This window comes from Schistocerca cancellata, chromosome 5 (genome assembly GCF_023864275.1).
Source record: "Schistocerca cancellata isolate TAMUIC-IGC-003103 chromosome 5, iqSchCanc2.1, whole genome shotgun sequence".
NCBI classification, from domain to species: Eukaryota; Metazoa; Arthropoda; class Insecta; order Orthoptera; family Acrididae; genus Schistocerca; species Schistocerca cancellata.
Genome location: NC_064630.1, coordinates 407832278 through 407849940, shown reverse-complemented (window position 1 = coordinate 407849940; position 17663 = coordinate 407832278). Strand labels below are relative to the sequence as shown.

Sequence of the window (17663 nt, the reverse complement as noted above, 5' to 3'; positions counted from 1 at the left end):
ACAAAGCAATGTATCTTTAAAACATTAAGTTTTAGATACTACACGATTTGTGTATTTCCTGTCAAGTTTAGTTCTTGGGACACGCTACATTCTCATTCTCGCCGGACAGTTGTGTCAAAAAATGGTCACTTTAGAATCTTGCCCCTTCTTGTATCCATTTAAGGGGACGCCCATAATTGATGAATATATTCTCCTGGAATTTTTATGCATACAGTATAACAGACTTATTTCTGATTTATGTGCATTCTTGTCCAAAATCCATTCACTCTCTGACTGGTCATCCGTCATTCATCCGAGGAAAATCTCCTCAAACTAAGGAAAATAGGTACTGGGTGAAGGAAGACAACTGCTAATGTTACAAGAGTTAATCACGGTTACTTCTGATGATGTGTATGCGAATTAAAATTCGCGTCTGATAAAATTGTAAGATATAAAAATGCCCATAGATGACACGTCAGGAATCTTCGAAACGACAGAGGAAATTGACATTTGCCATTGAGATGCTCTTTCGGTGTTATTTCTGAGAGTGTAGTTATTGTTCATATATTGTCTGTGAATGGTACCGATTAAAAGTAAAATTAATTTCGCGAGAAGTTTAGACTCACATTTTGAGCGTAAGGACTTCTGTCTCCAACACTTCTAAATTAGTGATACATCACACGACGAACTATATGTAGCTTAAACACGACGGTTAACTGTTCCTACAAATAAGTTATCTGCCTTTCAAAACGGGTGGAAAAATAATTAATTAACAAAGATTAAAAAAGGATACCACGTATCAGTCGCGGAGGGATACTAAGTTCTTTCCCAATATGTTGTTGTTAATGGGTAGCGTGATTGGTTGTGAGTCGTAGTGGTTTTGTTGTGGGTGTGAATGATGGCTGAAAGTAGTTTCAGCCTGTACAATGAAAAGTATTTCAAAAATGACCTTCGACTGTAACGCGGAAATTACAATTACTGTTACATAAGTTTTCAAACGCTGAAGCAATGACGTCTTCCTGTGTTTATACCATGTTACACGCAGCTATCTTGGCTTACCTGCACATCGCAGTTACCAATGGTCAGTATTGGAACAGTGCTGTCACTTCTTAGAGAATTAATAAAACTTTTTATCGGCGTTGATCAGTTATCACCCTAACCCCTGTAATACCCCACCACAAAGAAGTGACATTCATTTACTGACTGATAAAACTGGTTTTATGATTTGACGTAACCGATGGTATGGCATCATATTACCGTGAGAAATTAAAACTACAGTTTACAAATAAATTATTGATTATTGCCAGGAAATGTGAGATGCTCATCGTGTACTCTTGAGCTGATGTCATGCAATTTTTTATACGTTCTAACAATACAGTTACGCACGTACTGCATTTCTAACACGCTAATTGATGTTCATTTAGGAAAAAGTAGTAAGGCTTGCTGAACTTGCCCGTGTCATCATGAAAGAACCATGAACACTTTAGAGGTTTTAAGAAACTACGCATCCTTTTTATGACTGTACCACAAAAATTATAATTTGTTGTCTTGTAACGACGTCACTTTGCAAATGAAACGAAACCGTGTTTTCGTTACCATTAGCAATATCGTACTTGTAACAGTTGGTTTCGAATGTGAACAGACTTACCTAATGGGGAGAAATTTATTACCACATTTTTAAATGGAGAAAAACAGCCGTTGCCGCTGTAGTAAGCTGGGAGCCGACAAAAAATACCTGATCTTTAGCCATTGGCCATTTATGCTATTTATGATTGAGACAAGAAAAATAACGAAATATAAAATAACTGAACTCTACTTGTTCATTTTACATGTAGTTCACAATTCTAATAGACCTTTTAAACATGTTCGACACCATAGATATTTCACTGTGATAGTAGGTCTATTCGTTATCCCAGATTTGTTTTCCATTGGTAGGCCCAATAGTTTTGCGCCACCTGTTACACTCTTCAGTAAAAATATTGAAATAACAGCATGCACAGATACTTCTGGTCTTTGATCTTGTTGCAAGCAAGTTTTTGTGGCTGACACTTTCCGTGCTTTGTTGTTCTTGGATTTGTTGATATTGAGACTGGAAAAAAGAATACATCGATGAAAGTAAAACAGATTTCAGATTATTTCTGCAATGAAAATATGACTTACAGTAACTATTATAACATCAAAACATTTTAACGTGGTGTAGTGTGCATTGCTTCTGTCATCCTAAAACTGCAGTTTTAACTTTGTAGGATGAGAGTTACAGGGCTGCTTACTAGACACAAGACTTGTATTATGCTGAAGTTGCTATCATGAAGCATTAAAAATTAGTAATTAAGTTTGCCCTTTGATATGTTTTTAGCCATACAAATTCAATTTTTAAGTGCCTGCAGTTTCATTAAATATGTTGGAAGTTTCATCATTTTGTTCAATTTTTATGTGAACAGAACTCAGCCTTACTGAATAACATTACTACATGTGCTTAATGCAGATTTTGCTCATATATCTTACAGAAATTCAACTTATCACTCATAGTTTTCACTCCCTTTGGTGATATTTAGACAGTTAATTTAAGGTATTATTTGATGAAATGTTTCTTCCACTTCTATTGTTTTTCCTCGTTTGACCACTTTGTTTAAAAAACAAATACATTAATAATCACTATAAATACCCTGAAGAATTGTAACATTTTCACAGAGATTCTCATTCATGTCCTGTTGACATAATGCCCCTATGTAAAGAGATTTTGTAAGCAGTGGTTTAGATAAAACCTAGTGTTTCATTGAAAACTAAAAGACAATCTGCAGTGAGTGTACACCAAAACTCTGTGAGCTGAGCTGAGACTAGAATGCAAGTAGGCCTACTGGCATTTCACAGGCCATATGGTACAAGGATGATGAAAGTTTACCATACTAAGTTATTTGAAGGTTTAGTCTGCCTTGTATATCAATATTCATTGAGGCTCTTGTGCTTCTCCTCCTGGACTAGTACCACTGGGAGTAGAATATTATAGAAGGCTATAAAAGATGAACAAAATCCAAGAAGCTCTACCATATAAAAAAGATTAATTTTTTGTCAGTTGTAAGAGATTAAAACATTTGAGGCAGCATGACTGTCGTGGGTTTGGGGTGCCTAACAATGAGATTATCAGCAAATATGACTGTTTCTGAAGTACACAATGATAGCTCCAACAGTTGTTGGATATCTTTATCCAGAAATCATAATTACTAGTTTTGTATAATTGTAATTGCTGTTGAACACAGGGCCCACTTTTTTACTTTAGTTGGCTTATTCTGATTGTCATCCCGATTCTTCTTCCTTTTTCACACACACACACACACACACACACACAACAACAACAAAATTCAGTATGTGTGTTTGCCTTATAAATTGGTAGTGATATTAGTTAGGTCAAATAGTTGAATATTACTGTATTTGGCTGGAAGCCTGGACATACTTGATCATTATTATATTGCCACTTTTTTGTTTCTTGCTATTGTTTGTCTGTTACTTTATTTATGGTAATTACCATATAAAATGGAAATGTTGAATTTGTGAGTGACAGTTTTGACTTGTTGAAAAATTGTCTTCATATGGGCTCATTTATTTATTTATTTATTTATTTGATTAGCCATCCGTAGACATTTTGCAATGTATGGATGTTGTCAGTTTGGATACAGTGATTTTTGCAGATACATTGACACTTTTATATGCATTTACAGAGTATACAAATACAATGACATTTATCACTTAAATTACATTCAAACAATTAAATATTCACTTATTGTTTAGAAACAGTGTTCCTGAAAATATAGTTTAAGGGTTTTTCTGTAACAGTACATGTTGTTAATTTCTTTGATGTCCTGTGCAGCTTGTTATACATTTACAGAATATACAATACAATGTCATTATGTCACTTAAATTACATTCAAACATTTAAATATTCACTTACTGTGTAAAAACAGTGTTCCTGAAAATACAGTTTAAGAGTTTTTCTGAAACAGTACATGCTGTTAATTTCTTTGATTTCCTGTGGCAGCTTGTTATACAATTTTACACCCTGATACAAGAAACTTTTTTGGGTCTTATGCTTATTTCTCCTATCTAGATGAAGGCAGTGGCTTGTTCTTGTGCTATAGCTGTGTAAAATGCTGTTTGTACTATAATTCACTATATTTTTCTTTATATATACTATAGTGTGGAACATAAATAAATCTAAAAAATTGTGGGTCACTGGATCTAGTCACTCCTCCATATAAACTGTGTTAATCTGATTTTGGGTGTCTGTGCCTGTTGACAAACAGTAAGGTTACATAGAGAAGTCAGACTTACTACCAATGTCAGGCAATCAGTATTACAGGTAGGTGTTTATAGCAATGAAACACTGGAGTGGGAGATTGTAAAGCGTAGGCGATGGGAGGTGGCAGCTTCATTATACTAACATTGTATTATTGTGTTAGCCAGACTAATTTGTTTGGTATGTGGGTTGCATAACCATTATACATGAATAATGCTGCCCTCTGTGAATCAGTATTCTCCAAAAGACATCTCTGAATTAGTGAAAAACAGTGTGACTTACATCCGGTGTTGCTCATTTGCTAACATTGCAGTCTGTGGGACCATTACAAAAGCAAATCATTAGCACCATTTTATAATCAGTTGATGATCACAATAAGACTGTAGTGTTTTCTTGTCCAGAAGAATTAGTCTTACTTGCTTTTGATGCCAACTCCTACAGCAACTCCCAACTTGAGAAGGGTCATGAAGAAATGAAGTGTCATCACATTTATATATTTGTCCCGCCTTACCCCATGAATTTAGTACTGTCAGAGTGGCAGTGAGCTTTTTAAAATGTTATAAATACCAATGAGTTGGCCTGATCACAACCAGAATGTTCAGTACTTTGGCGTTTCTTTATAGAAGGTAAATACCTTTCTCCATATGATGATAAAAAAATAAAAAATTATCTATCCCCGATCATTGATTTTTGAATCATGATTGTAGTTTGTTTTGTTTGGTGTAATGATCTACGACATCCAGCTGAACTTTGTGTGGCAGCCCAAATCCATTTTTGTCCATTGTTTATGTTTACCAGTCCTCCTTAATTTTTTTGGAGATTGCTAAGATGATACCACCACTGCCATAACCTTCTTGTGATGTGTACCCCCCCCCCCCCTCCCCCTTCCCATGCTATTGACATAATGTTTTAAGATGGTGTGAGGGATATCATAGAAAATTTCTGCACCATGGGTAGTCTTACTTCCATTTTTCACATCTAGTGCTTGCTTGCAACCATGTCACATTGCACCCTAACATCACAGTCACATCACACCTTGAAGGTTGCTTGGTGTGTAGAAAGTGTACACCATTACTTTGACTGTACTTTCTCCACTTCTATTGGTCAAGCATCATTGAAGAAGTTGCATGTACATGGCTGCAGTGCTATCAACTGAAATGAGCACAGACATGGTCCATCTCTTCCTCTTTGTCTTCTCTCTGTCTTTATATATACAGTATAACCAAACCTTTTCAGCATATTCTGACAGAACTTTAAATTCTATGCTTTCAGGTAATGGTATACATAATATGTGATCTATTGAATTTGAACCTTCCCGATATAGAAGTTTCTTCTATAAAGTTGTAGAGGTGGCTCTTAATATGAGCATTGTCCTGGTTACACTACATATTCTGGCAGATATTAATGGTATCCACTTCAATTGCTTTGAGTATGAGACATGTTGCCTTGAGTAGTAGCTCTTGTTCTGTGTATGGGCTGATTTTCACTTGCAAGAAAATTTACTTCATATCTGGATCTGTTGAAAAGTGAAGAATTTTGTCAATGAAAATTGAAAAGTGCACTAGTGTCTAATACTGTTTCTCCTGGCATTGATTCACATCCAGACACTTTTAAATCATAAAAATGCATCACACACAAATGCTACCGTTTTACTAGCTCAGTTGACAACAGTTAAGCACTGTGTATGCCATGGCAGTGGGGATTTGTTCTAGCAGTACATATTTTCAGTTGTTATTGAAATCAGCAACAAATGATTAGATTTGATGTTGCATCAGTGTGTTTTTATTGGCAGTGCGACAATCAATCTCAAAACTTCACATTTTTTTGTGGTCCTGTAAAACAGTTTGGTAAAACAACACTTCCAGTTATTTAGAGATTACCATATTATTTTAGAGAAATGATATTGGATATGTAGTTTGTGGATTTACACACCACAAAATCTTAGCAGCCTGTGTAAATGTATGTGACTTTATTTTAAATAGCATCATCACCGTAATGATTCCTGCAAGCTGAAGTCAGAAAATGAAATCCAGAACCAATAATCTATTGTAAACATTCATATGCATAAAATTTTATGTTTCATATAAGGCAGTCGTAATTTCATTCCCCTTGAAGGTAAATGTTTACATCAGTATGTATACCCAAATATTCTTAAATATTCACCCATTCTGTACTGAAACATAAACAGGAACTGGCGCCACAATCCAAAGTAATTACATATCCAATAAAATTTGTATCAACAGACCAAAAATTTTGTCTGGTATTGCTATTGTAGCATGCATATTTTTAATGGATACTTTCAAGGGAAAAAATTGTGATTGCTTTTTCATTTAATGTTTTTCTGTATTAAGCAAATGTTTAATACCTTGACACTTTGTATTTTAATTAATCATTTATCCAATCAATCAAACATTTATTAAAATGTATTGCAGCAAGTGTATTCGGAAAATGTTACAGTTGAATTTGCTTGCCTTGTACCACTTGATTTTGAATGACAGCTGCAGTCGGTTGGTCTAAATTATTTCCTAATTCTGGAAGTTATGTAAATGACTTTTATTTTTCCATACAGGATCTACCTCTGTGTCCTCGTCTGTAGTTGCTAACAGTGTTTTAATAAAACGAGTTTTATTCCATAGGATAGTAGTAGAAAAAGGGACTGTTGCAGGAATTGTGTTCAAAATTCTTTCTAAGCTTGCTGAGCTCTCTGGAGATAATGTGAGATGCATCATCAAGCCACATCCCCCCCCCCCCTCTTTTTTTTTGGGAGGGGTGGGGACACAACATTGTCATATCTGAGGAATGGGTTCTGCTCAAACCTTGTGCACTATCCTGTGCAGCTACTATCTGCTTTGCGACCTCTCCCCCCTCTCCCTACTCCCTCCTAAACTGTCCATATTTTTGGATAGCTGATGCCTACCCTCATCCACCCTTGTTAGTTTGCAATATTTTAATGCACCAATAAAGCAAACTCACAATGTATATGCTTTTTGTTTGTTGTGAGGTGCTGTAGGATAGAGTAATTTTAGATCTGGCATACTTCAGTTATTTATTTTGAGAAGAAGTCACTAAATTCCCAGTTACAAACTTTATACCAGCCTATCTATCCAACTTGTAGGTCGTTTTCGAAATGCAGATAGCTGATGCTTCAAGCATTAGGAATAATTAAATGTTGTTATGGTTTCCTGGCTACAAATAATTAATTGATTATTGAGTTATTTGTTCCTTAGAGGAAAATACTTAAAATACATGTTTTAACGTCAGTATGTATGATGTAGAACATACAATGCAAACTTAAACTTGTACTCAAAAAGGATTCTTTTCCATTTCACAGCAACTGTAATTTTTTTATGTAAAAGCTTTGAGACCCTGTTACATTTTACCCATATTTTTACACTATGTAGGAACATTAAGTAAAGCTGTAATCAAAGAGAAGCTCATATTATTTATATGAAATTTCACTTTGATAAATATTAGTTGTAGTCTTAGTATCTGGAGAGCTCTTGTGATCACTTTTCTCACACACAAACAGTAAGATAAGAAACAGTGATTGTGCTAAGCTGTGGTGAGTGGTTAAATTATATTTGTTTTGACAAGAATAAAATAATATTTTTTTTTTTAGAATTTAACCATTATTTTATTCATAGGTAATTGACTTATCTTTTATTCTTTGGCTGCAGCAGATTTCTGAATCATCGTATCAAAATAGCATTTGTCTCTCTCCTCCCTTCAATATTAAGCAAACAACTGTGAAGGGAATGGCAAAGGGTACTTAGTATGATACCCATGTTAGGGTTTCTTCCCATTCCAGTTGCATATGGAGGGTGAGAAGAATGACTGCTTAAATACCTCTGTGCATGCATTTACTAGTCTAATTATCTCTTTGTGGTTCTTATGGTAACAATATTTAGGGTGAAACTTCCTGGCAGATTAAAACTGTGTGCCCGACCGAGACTCGAACTCGGGACCTTTGCCTTTCGCGGGCAAGTGCTCTACCATCTGAGCTACCGAAGCACGACTCACGCCCGGTACTCACAGCTTTAATTCTGCCAGTATCTCGTCTCCTACCTTCCAAACTTTATCTGCCAGTATCTCGTCTTCTACCTTCCAAACTTTACAGAAGCTCTCCTGCGAACCTTGCAGAACTAGCACTCCTGAAAGAAAGGATATAGCGGAGACATGGCTTAGCCACAGCCTGGGGGATGTTTCCAGAATGAGATTTTCACTCTGCAGCGGAGTGTGCGCTGATATGAAACTTCCTGGCAGATTAAAACTGTGTGCCCGACCGAGTTTGGAAGGTAGGAGACGAGATACTGGCGGAAGTAAAGCTGTGAGTACCGGGCGTGAGTCGTGCTTCGGTAGCTCAGATGGTAGAGCACTTGCCCGCGAAAGGCAAAGGTCCCGAGTTCGAGTCTCGGTTGGGCACACAGTTTTAATCTGCCAGGAAGTTTCATATCAGCGCACACTCCGCTGCAGAGTGAAAATCTCATTCTGGAAACATCCCCCAGGCTGTGGCTAAGCCATGTCTCCGCTATATCCTTTCTTTCAGGAGTGCTAGTTCTGCAAGGTTCGCAGGAGAGCTTCTGTAAAGTTTGGAAGGTAGGAGACGAGATACTGGCAGAAGTAAAGCTGTGAGTACCGGGCGTGAGTCGTGCTTCGGTAGCTCAGATGGTAGAGCACTTGCCCGCGAAAGGCAAAGGTCCCGAGTTCGAGTCTCGGTCGGGCACACAGTTTTAATCTGCCAGGAAGTTTCATATCAGCGCACACTCCGCTGCAGAGTGAAAATCTCATTCTGGAAACATCCCCCAGGCTGTGGCTAAGCCATGTCTCCGCTATATCCTTTCTTTCAGGAGTGCTAGTTCTGCAAGGTTCGCAGGAGAGCTTCTGTAAAGTTTGGAAGGTAGGAGACGAGATACTGGCAGAAGTAAAGCTGTGAGTACCGGGCGTGAGTCGTGCTTCGGTAGCCCAGATGGTAGAGCACTTGCCCGCGAAAGGCAAAGGTCCCGAGTTCGAGTCTCGGTCGGGCACGCAGTTTTAATCTGCCAGGAAGTTTCATATCAGCGCACACTCCGCTGCAGAGTGAAAATCTCATTCTGGAAACATCCCCCAGGCTGTGGCTAAGCCATGTCTCCGCTATATCCTTTCTTTCAGGAGTGCTAGTTCTATAAGGTTCGCAGGAGAGCTTCTGTAAAGTTTGGAAGGTAGGAGACGAGATACTGGCAGAAGTAAAGCTGTGAGTACCGGGCGTGAGTCGTGCTTCGGTAGCTCAGATGGTAGAGCACTTGCCCGCGAAAGGCAAAGGTCCCGAGTTCGAGTCTCGGTCGGGCACACAGTTTTAATCTACCAGGAAGTTTCATATCAGCGCACACTCCGCTGCAGAGTGAAAATCTCATTCTGGAATATTTAGGGTGCTATATCTACATCTACATGTCTACTCTGTAGTTCACACTCCAGTGTTTGGCAGAAGGTTCATAGAGCTACTATCAGATTATTTTTCAACTATTCAATTCTTGAATACCATGTGGAAAAATTTAACACCTAAATCATTCTGTACTATCTCTGATTTCTCTTTTTTTTATTATTATCATCATCTCTCCCTACATAGGTGTGACTCAATAAAATATTTTTTACCATTTGAGGAGGAAGTTGGTGCCTGAAATTTTATGAAGAGCTCTCACTGTCATGAAAAACGCCTTTGTTTCAATGATTTCCACTCCACGTTGCTTACCATATCCTCAAGACTCACTCCCCTATTTTGTTATACTATAAAAGAAGCTGCCCTTCCGAGATATTTCTCGATGCCCTCTGTCAAGCCTGTTTGTAAGGATCTCATTCATGCAACAAGGATGGATAGGTGTAGTGTAGGCTCTCTCTTTAGTAGATCTGTTTCATGTTCTAGATGTTCTGCCAGTAAAATGAAGTCTTTGCTTCGCCTTCTCCACATGTGGTTTAAATTGTTCACAGTTGTAATCGCTAGGTATTTAACTGAGTCAGCAACCTTTAAAGTTCTGTGATTTGTCATTTAAGGAAAATATGATGGAGTTTTTAGTACACTCTTATTTGTTAGTGTCAACTGCTACTTTTTGCATCCTGCACATATCTTCTCTAAATTGTTTTGCAGACTGATTGATCTCCTGAAGACTTTACTAGGTGGTAAACAGTAGCATCACCATCAATGAGGGCCATCTACATTTTCTCCTAAAATAGATTAAGATAGATTAAGAATGGCAGAAGGCGTATAACACTTTCTTCTGGGGGGAGGTGTCAGATATCACTTTGGTTTCATGAGACTACTTCTCGTCAATTACTACGAACTGCCACCTCTCTGACAAGAATTCATGAATCAAGTTGCACTACTGAGACACTACAAAGGCATGCAATTTGATGTACAACTGCTTGTGAGAAACTGTGTCAAAAGCTTTGTGGAAGCCTAGAAATATGGAATCAGCTTTAGATTCCCTCTCAATAGCACTCTTTACTTTGTGTGAACAAAGAAACACTTGTGTTTCACAAGAATGATATAGTTTGAATCCCTGCTAGTTATATGTCTATAGATAATTTTCTTTGAGATATTTCATAATGTTGGAACACAGAGTATTTTTCGAAACCCTACTGCAAATTAATGTCAGCAACATGGGTCTGTAATATAATAGATTACTTCAGTTTTTTTTTTTTTGTGTTGGTGGGATCCATGTAACTTCCCAGTCTTTTGGTATGGATCCTTAATCGGTCAATTGGTTGTTTATAACTGTAAGAGTGGAGAGAAAGACAGAGTGCTGCTCACCATAAAGATGGCTCATTGAGATGCAGACAGGCACAGTGAAAAGATTGTTATGCATAAGCTTTTGGCTGATGCCTTCTTCAGAAAAGAAAAAATGCACACACATTTGCGCAAACAAGCACACCTTACACACCTGGACACAAGTGCTATCTCCCGCCACTCATGTGAGAGAGTCTTTCTTTTCTGAAGAAAGTTTTGGCTGAAAGTTTACAAATGACAGTCTTTTCATTGTGCTTGTCTGGAACTCAACGTGTGATCTTTACAGTGAGTACCAGTCTGTCGTTTTCATAATATTGTTGATATTCCAACCTGGACTTTTCATTGTTTGATAAGAATGTTGCTAGTACATCAGCATACTCTGAAAAGAGCCTAATTGGTGTGCACTCTTTTTTGGAAGAGTTGACTTAATTAAGTGACATAAGTTGCTTTGTTGCAACAAAACTGTCTACTTTAAATTACTCATGTTGACTACTGTTCTTGATTTGAACTCCAGAATATTTATTACATCTATTATGGTGAAAAACCGTGTTTAGTAACTCTGCTTCATTGGTGCTGTCATTGGCAACATTACCATTGCTTTACGCACAGTGAAGTATTGAGTGTGTCTTACTTTCCATATGACCACAGTGAAGTATTGAGTGTGTCTTACTTTCCATATGACCAGAATTTCTTCATTCGGTTTTGTTGTGGAAACTATCAAAAGCATCTTGTATTGAAGTCTGTGCTAAGTTTCGAGCTTCCATTTATGGTTGACGATCTTGGAGATTTTGTGTTTTTTTTTTTTTTTTTAAATTTGCCGTGCATTTGTTTGTTGCTGAAGTATAGATTTAAGTTCTTGCTGTAATACTGGTTCTTGAAATGTTGTAAGTATGTTTTTGGTTTGCGTCTTATCTTTTAAGAGCTTGCCAATTCAGATTTTTCAACATCTCTTTGATGCTTCCCCATGAGTCAGACAAAACATTGACAATTCATGCTGTCCTTCTTTAAAAGGTAAATATTGTTGGTGTGGTACTTAGTAAAATGCTTTTCAGTGGTCAAGAAATACTGCATTCATTGATCCATGGCTTTCAGCATGTAATGTGAGAAAAGATCAGTTTGGGTTTTGCATGATTGATGTTGTTGGAATTCATATTGGTTGGCATTGAGGTGGTCATTTTGTTTGAGATATCTCATTACATTTGAGTTCAGAATAGGTTCTAGGCTTCTACAGCATATGGATGTTTGTGAGATAGTTTTTTTGATCACTTCTGCTCCCCTTCTTTTGGACGGACGTGACCTGTACTTTCTTAATCAAAGAACTGAAGTGGTATTATGGTTCAAATGCCAGGTGTGAATTCTGTATAGAACCTGTTAGAGATTTCATTGGGGCCGGTGCCTTATTTAGTTTTACCAATTTCAGCTTTTTCGCTACATGATTGACACAAACATATGTGTCAATATTATGAAAAGGAAAGTTGTTACTTTTCGCAGATCTTTCGGCCAGTATGGCCTTCGTCAGAAATAGACAACACACACACACACACACACACACACACACACACACACACACACACATAATGCATCTCACACAGACATGACTGCAGTCTCAGGCAACTGATGCCACACTACGAGCAGCAGCACCACTACCACATGATGGGTGTGGCAACTGGGTGGGGGTAAGCAACAGGCTGGGGAGGGGGGGGGAGGAGGAGGATGGATAGTAGAGTAGGAGTGGTGGACAGTGGGGTGCTGCCGGGGGGTGTGCAGGTATGAGGTAGAGAGAGTGTAGGGCAGCTGTGTGCAGTCGGGAAGTTAGTCAGAGGACAGGGGGGAGGTGGGGAAGGGGGTAGTGGAAAAGGAGAGAAGTAAAAAGACTGGGTGTGATAGTGGAATGATAGCTGTGTAGTACTGGAATGGGAACAGGGGAAGGGCAGATGGGTGAAGATTGAAGCCAGGAGGGTTATGGGTACATAGAATACATTGCAGGAAGAGTTCCCACCTGCGCAATTCAGAAAAGCTGGTGTTGTTGGGAAGGATCCATGTGGCACAGGCTGTGAAGCAGTCATTGAAATGAAGGATGCCAAGTTTGGCAGCGTGCTCAGCAACAGGGTGGTCCACTTGTTTCTTGGCGACAGTTTGTCAGTGGCCATTCATGTGGATAGACAGCTTGTTGATTGTCATGCCCATATAGAATGCAGGACAGTGGTTGCAGCTTAGCTTGTAGATCACATGACTGGTTTCACAGTTAGTCCTGCCTTTGATGGGATAGGTGATGTTCATGACCGGACAGGAGAAGGTGGTAGTGGGAGGATGTATGGGGCAGGTCTTGCATCTAGGTCTGTTACAGGGGTATGAGCCATGAGGTAAAGGGTTGGGAGCAGGGATTGTGTAGGAACAGATGTAGGTTCGGTGGATGGTGGAATACCACTGTGGGAGGGATAGCGGGCAGGACATTAATATTGTTACATTCCATCCTGGATTTTCCATTGTTTGACATATTATGTGTCATTCATCTTTGGAGTGGTATGAGAAGTAAACTGAGGCTTTATGTCTGTATCTTCATATATGAAAATGGAATTCAGCATATCTACTTTTATTTTGCTTTCCTCAACTTCAGATCCTGTGTCATCCATATGTGTCTGGTCACTAACTTTAGTGCCACTGACAACCTTTATGTATGACCACAGTCTCCTTGGGTTTCGTGAGAGATCTGTAGACAAGATTCTGCTTGGTAGTCATTGAATGCTTCATCATTTCGCACTTCACATCCAAGTGTGTTTCATTTGGCATCTGTATATGTAGCACCACACTTTTTACTGTCCCTAGTATGCAGTAGTCACTGTTTCCTTCAAAGTTTCTTAACAGTGGGTAGTCTTCAGCAGCTCACCATTCATTAGCTGGCTACAGCTTGGCAACCCCAGGATTCCTGAGCTGGGGAGTAGTAGGCACTGCCAGTCCTCTGTACATGTAAGCTCTGGCTATGCTTCATTGACCACTTTATGATGTGGCGGTGTAATGTCTTGTGTCACAGGGAATGGAGATCATGACTGGACTGCCTGGATCATGAGCATGGTAAAAAAATCTGTCTCAAGGTGTGCTGCACACTGAGATGCATGGCCGTAGAGGTGAAACAATCGTTAGTGGGCAAGCCCTGGGGATCCTGCCACATTTCAGTTGTATGTGATTTCTGAGGTTTATTCAAATGAAACCTGGTCAGTGTGTCTACCTATGCCTTACTTGTAAGGTGGCACCACGTAACTGCGGGTACGGTGGTGCCATCTACTAGTAGGGAGGCTGACGCTAGCACCAGTGTGGTTTCACGCCAAAGACAAAGAGAAGGTGGTCACACAAGTTTTTGTCCACTACTCAGCATGCAGGCGAGTAAGCAGGAACAACGAGGAGTGGTGATGGTGGTAGTTAGTGTTTAACGTCCCGTCGACAATGAGGTCATTAGAGACGGAGCGCAAGCTCGGGTTAGGGAAGGATTGGGAAGGAAATCGGCCGTGCCCTTTCAAAGGAACCATCCCGGCATTTGCCTGAAACGATTTAGGGAAATCACGGAAAACCTAAGTCAGGATGGCCGGAGACGGGATTGAACCGTCGTCCTCCCAAATGCGAGTCCAGTGTGCTAACCACTGCGCCACCTCGCTCGGTAACGAGGAGCAATTTGATTTTTGGCAGCAGAGTTGAGTTGGAGGCCACGAAATGTATCAACAGATGAGGGCTGTGTATGGCGAGTACAGTCTGCGTCATTCAGGTGTTGTGGAATGACACAAATGATTCCTTGAGGGGAACAATCATACTATCCCTCTACCATTCCACTCCTGAACAGCGCGCGGGAAAAACGAACACCTAAACCTTTCTGTTCTAGCTCTGATTTCTCATATTTTATTTTGATGATCATTCCTACCTATGTAGGTGGGGCTCAACAAAATATTTTCGCATTCGGAAGAGAAAGTTGGTGACTGAAATTTTGTAAATAGATCTCGCCTCGACGAAAAATGTCTTTGCTTTAATGACTTCCATCCCAACTCGCGTATCATATCTGCCACACTCTCTCCCCTATTACGTGATAATACAAAACGAGCTGCCCTTTTTTGCACCCTTTCGATGTCCTCCGTCAATCCCACCTGGTAAGGATCCCACACCGCACAGCAATATTCTAACAGAGGACGAACGAGTGTAGTGTAAGCTGTCTCTTTAGTGGACTTGTTGCATCTTCTAAGTGTCCTGCCAATGAAACGCAACCTTTGGCTCGCCTTCCCCACAATATTATCTATGTGGTCTTTCCAACTGAAGTTGTTAGTAATTTTAACACCCAGGTACTTAGTTGAATTGACAGCCTTGAGAATTGTACTATTTATCGAGTAATCAAATTCCAACGGATTTCTTTTGGAACTCATGTGGATCACCTCACACTTTTTGTTATTTAGCGTCAACTGCCACCTGCCACACCATACAGCAATATTTTCTAAATCACTTTGCAACTGATACTGGTCTTCAGTTGACCTTACTAGATGGTAAATTACAGCATCAGCTGCGAACAACCTAAGAGAACTGTTCAGATTGTCACCCAGGTCATTTATATAGATCAGGAACAGCAGAGGTCCCAGGACGCTTCACTGGGGAACCCCTGATATCACTTCTGTTTTATTCGATGATTTGCCGTCTATTACTACGAACTGCGACCTTCCTGACAGGAAATCACGAATCCAGTCGCACAACTGAGACGATACCCCATAGGCCCGCAGCTTGATTAGAAGTCGCTTGTGAGGAACGGTGTCAAAAGCTTTCCGGAAATCCAGAAATACGGAATCAACCTGAGATCCCCTGTCGATAGCAGCCATTACTTCATGCGAATAAAGGGAATCAATCAGGGATGCCTATTACTATGTCGTCCATAAGGGAGTCAATCTTGAGGCATGTTCGTATGATTATCCTTTGTGAATGATTTCTTGAACATGAAATTTGAAACTTCAGCTTTCATTTTGCTCTTTTCAATTGCCACACTGGAGTGGTCAACAAGGGACTGAATGGAAGCCTTAGACCCGCGTAGTGATTTTACCCAGGACCAGAATTTTCTTGGGTTTCCCGGCAGATTTTTTGCAAAGGTGTGACAGTGGTAGTTGTATGCTTCACGCATAGACCTTTTCACAGACACGTGAATCTCTACTAACCTTTGCTTGTCGTCATTTGCGCATTCTCTTTTGAACTGAGAGTGCAACACCCTCTGCATCCTTGGTATCTTCCAGATTTCATTATTAAACCATGATAGGGCTCAATTTACAATCTGCTTAAACTTTGCTCATAATTCCTCTACAACCATCTTACTGGAACTAAATGATGTCAGTTCACTGTCTAAGTGAGATGCCAACAACTGCTTATCTGTTCTATCTAGCAGAAACACTCTTCTAGCCTTCTTGGCTGATTTATTGACTTTCATAATCATAATTGCTATAATGACATCATGATCGCTAATCCCTGTTTCTATACTGACATTGTTGATAAGGTTCAGCCTATTTGTAGCTACAAGATTTAATATACCGGGTGATCAAAATGTCAGTATAAATTTGAAAACTTAATAAACCACGGAATAATGTAGATAGAGAGGTAAACATTGACACACATGCTTGGAATGACATGGGGTTTTATTAGGGGAAAAAAAAAAAAAAAAAAAAAAACAGAGTTCACAAAATGTCCAACAGATGGCTCTGGACAGCAAAACGTCAGTGACTGCGCATGACAATCGTGTATAAAAGGAGCTGTAATGAGAGAGAGTATCAGATGCGTCTGCAGTCACAGCATGTTGATGTTATCTGAAAAGGTGCTTTTAGTGAAGCTGTATCATCAGAATGGGGAATGTGCTAGTTCAGCGTTACGATCCTATCGGCATAGGAAGGGGATTCGAACGGGTAAAGGTCTGTTGACAAATGCAGCTGTGGCGAGAATAATTTCAAAGTTCGAAGTTTGGCGGATAGGGTGGGCGGAAACCTGTGGTTGTTTGCTGATGATTCCATGGTGTATACTATGATAAGACATCGAAGTTCAGTGACTGTAGGAAGATACAAGACAATCAAACAATGGAAAATCCAAGATGGGCTGTAACAATATTATGAAAAGGAAAGTTGCTACTCACCATATAGCAGAGACCCTGAGTCGCAGATAAACACAATAAAAAGACGATAGGCCCCGTAGTGGCTGACCGAGCACAAGACGTAATGCTGCTGAGACAGTTCAGGAAGAAATGGAGACTGTAGCAGGTTCGTCTATGCACGGGGAAGTCAGCGCTCGTGCAGTCGCATGTTGCACTGGCATTCCATACACTACTGTTTGGTTGGCACTTAGGTGTACCCTCTGATGCTATCCGTACAAAATCCATCGGCATCATGAACTGTTACCTGGCGATTTAGTGAAGCGGAGGGCATTTGTGGTGTGGGAGTTTCAAAAGATGGCAGAAGATGACAATTGGTTGAGTAACGTGTTGTGGACCGACGAAGCTCATTTCACGCTCCGAGGGTCTGTCAACGCCAACAACTGCAGAATTTGGGCTACCAAAAATCCTAGAACTGTCATGGAAACTCCATTGCACGCCGAGAAAGTCACGGTATGGATTGGATTTACCACATCTACCGTTAT

General features: G+C 39.6%; 1 protein-coding gene across 6 annotated transcripts in view; it reads left to right on the top strand.

Moving 5' to 3' along the window:
• Positions 1-809: 809 nt before the first annotated feature.
• Positions 810-17663, top strand: part of LOC126187317 (TGF-beta receptor type-1) — a 168199-nt gene continuing 151345 nt past the window's right edge. For 2 of the 6 annotated variants that reach the window (XM_049928324.1, XM_049928323.1), the window contains exon 1: positions 815-1060. In XM_049928324.1, coding sequence (XP_049784281.1) covers positions 988-1060 — 73 coding nt within the window. In that variant the 5' untranslated portion in view covers positions 815-987. Of the gene's footprint in view, positions 1061-1149; positions 1220-17663 lie in introns of those variants that run through there. The other 4 variants (XM_049928326.1, XM_049928327.1, XM_049928322.1 and 1 more) reach the window with 3 other exon arrangements.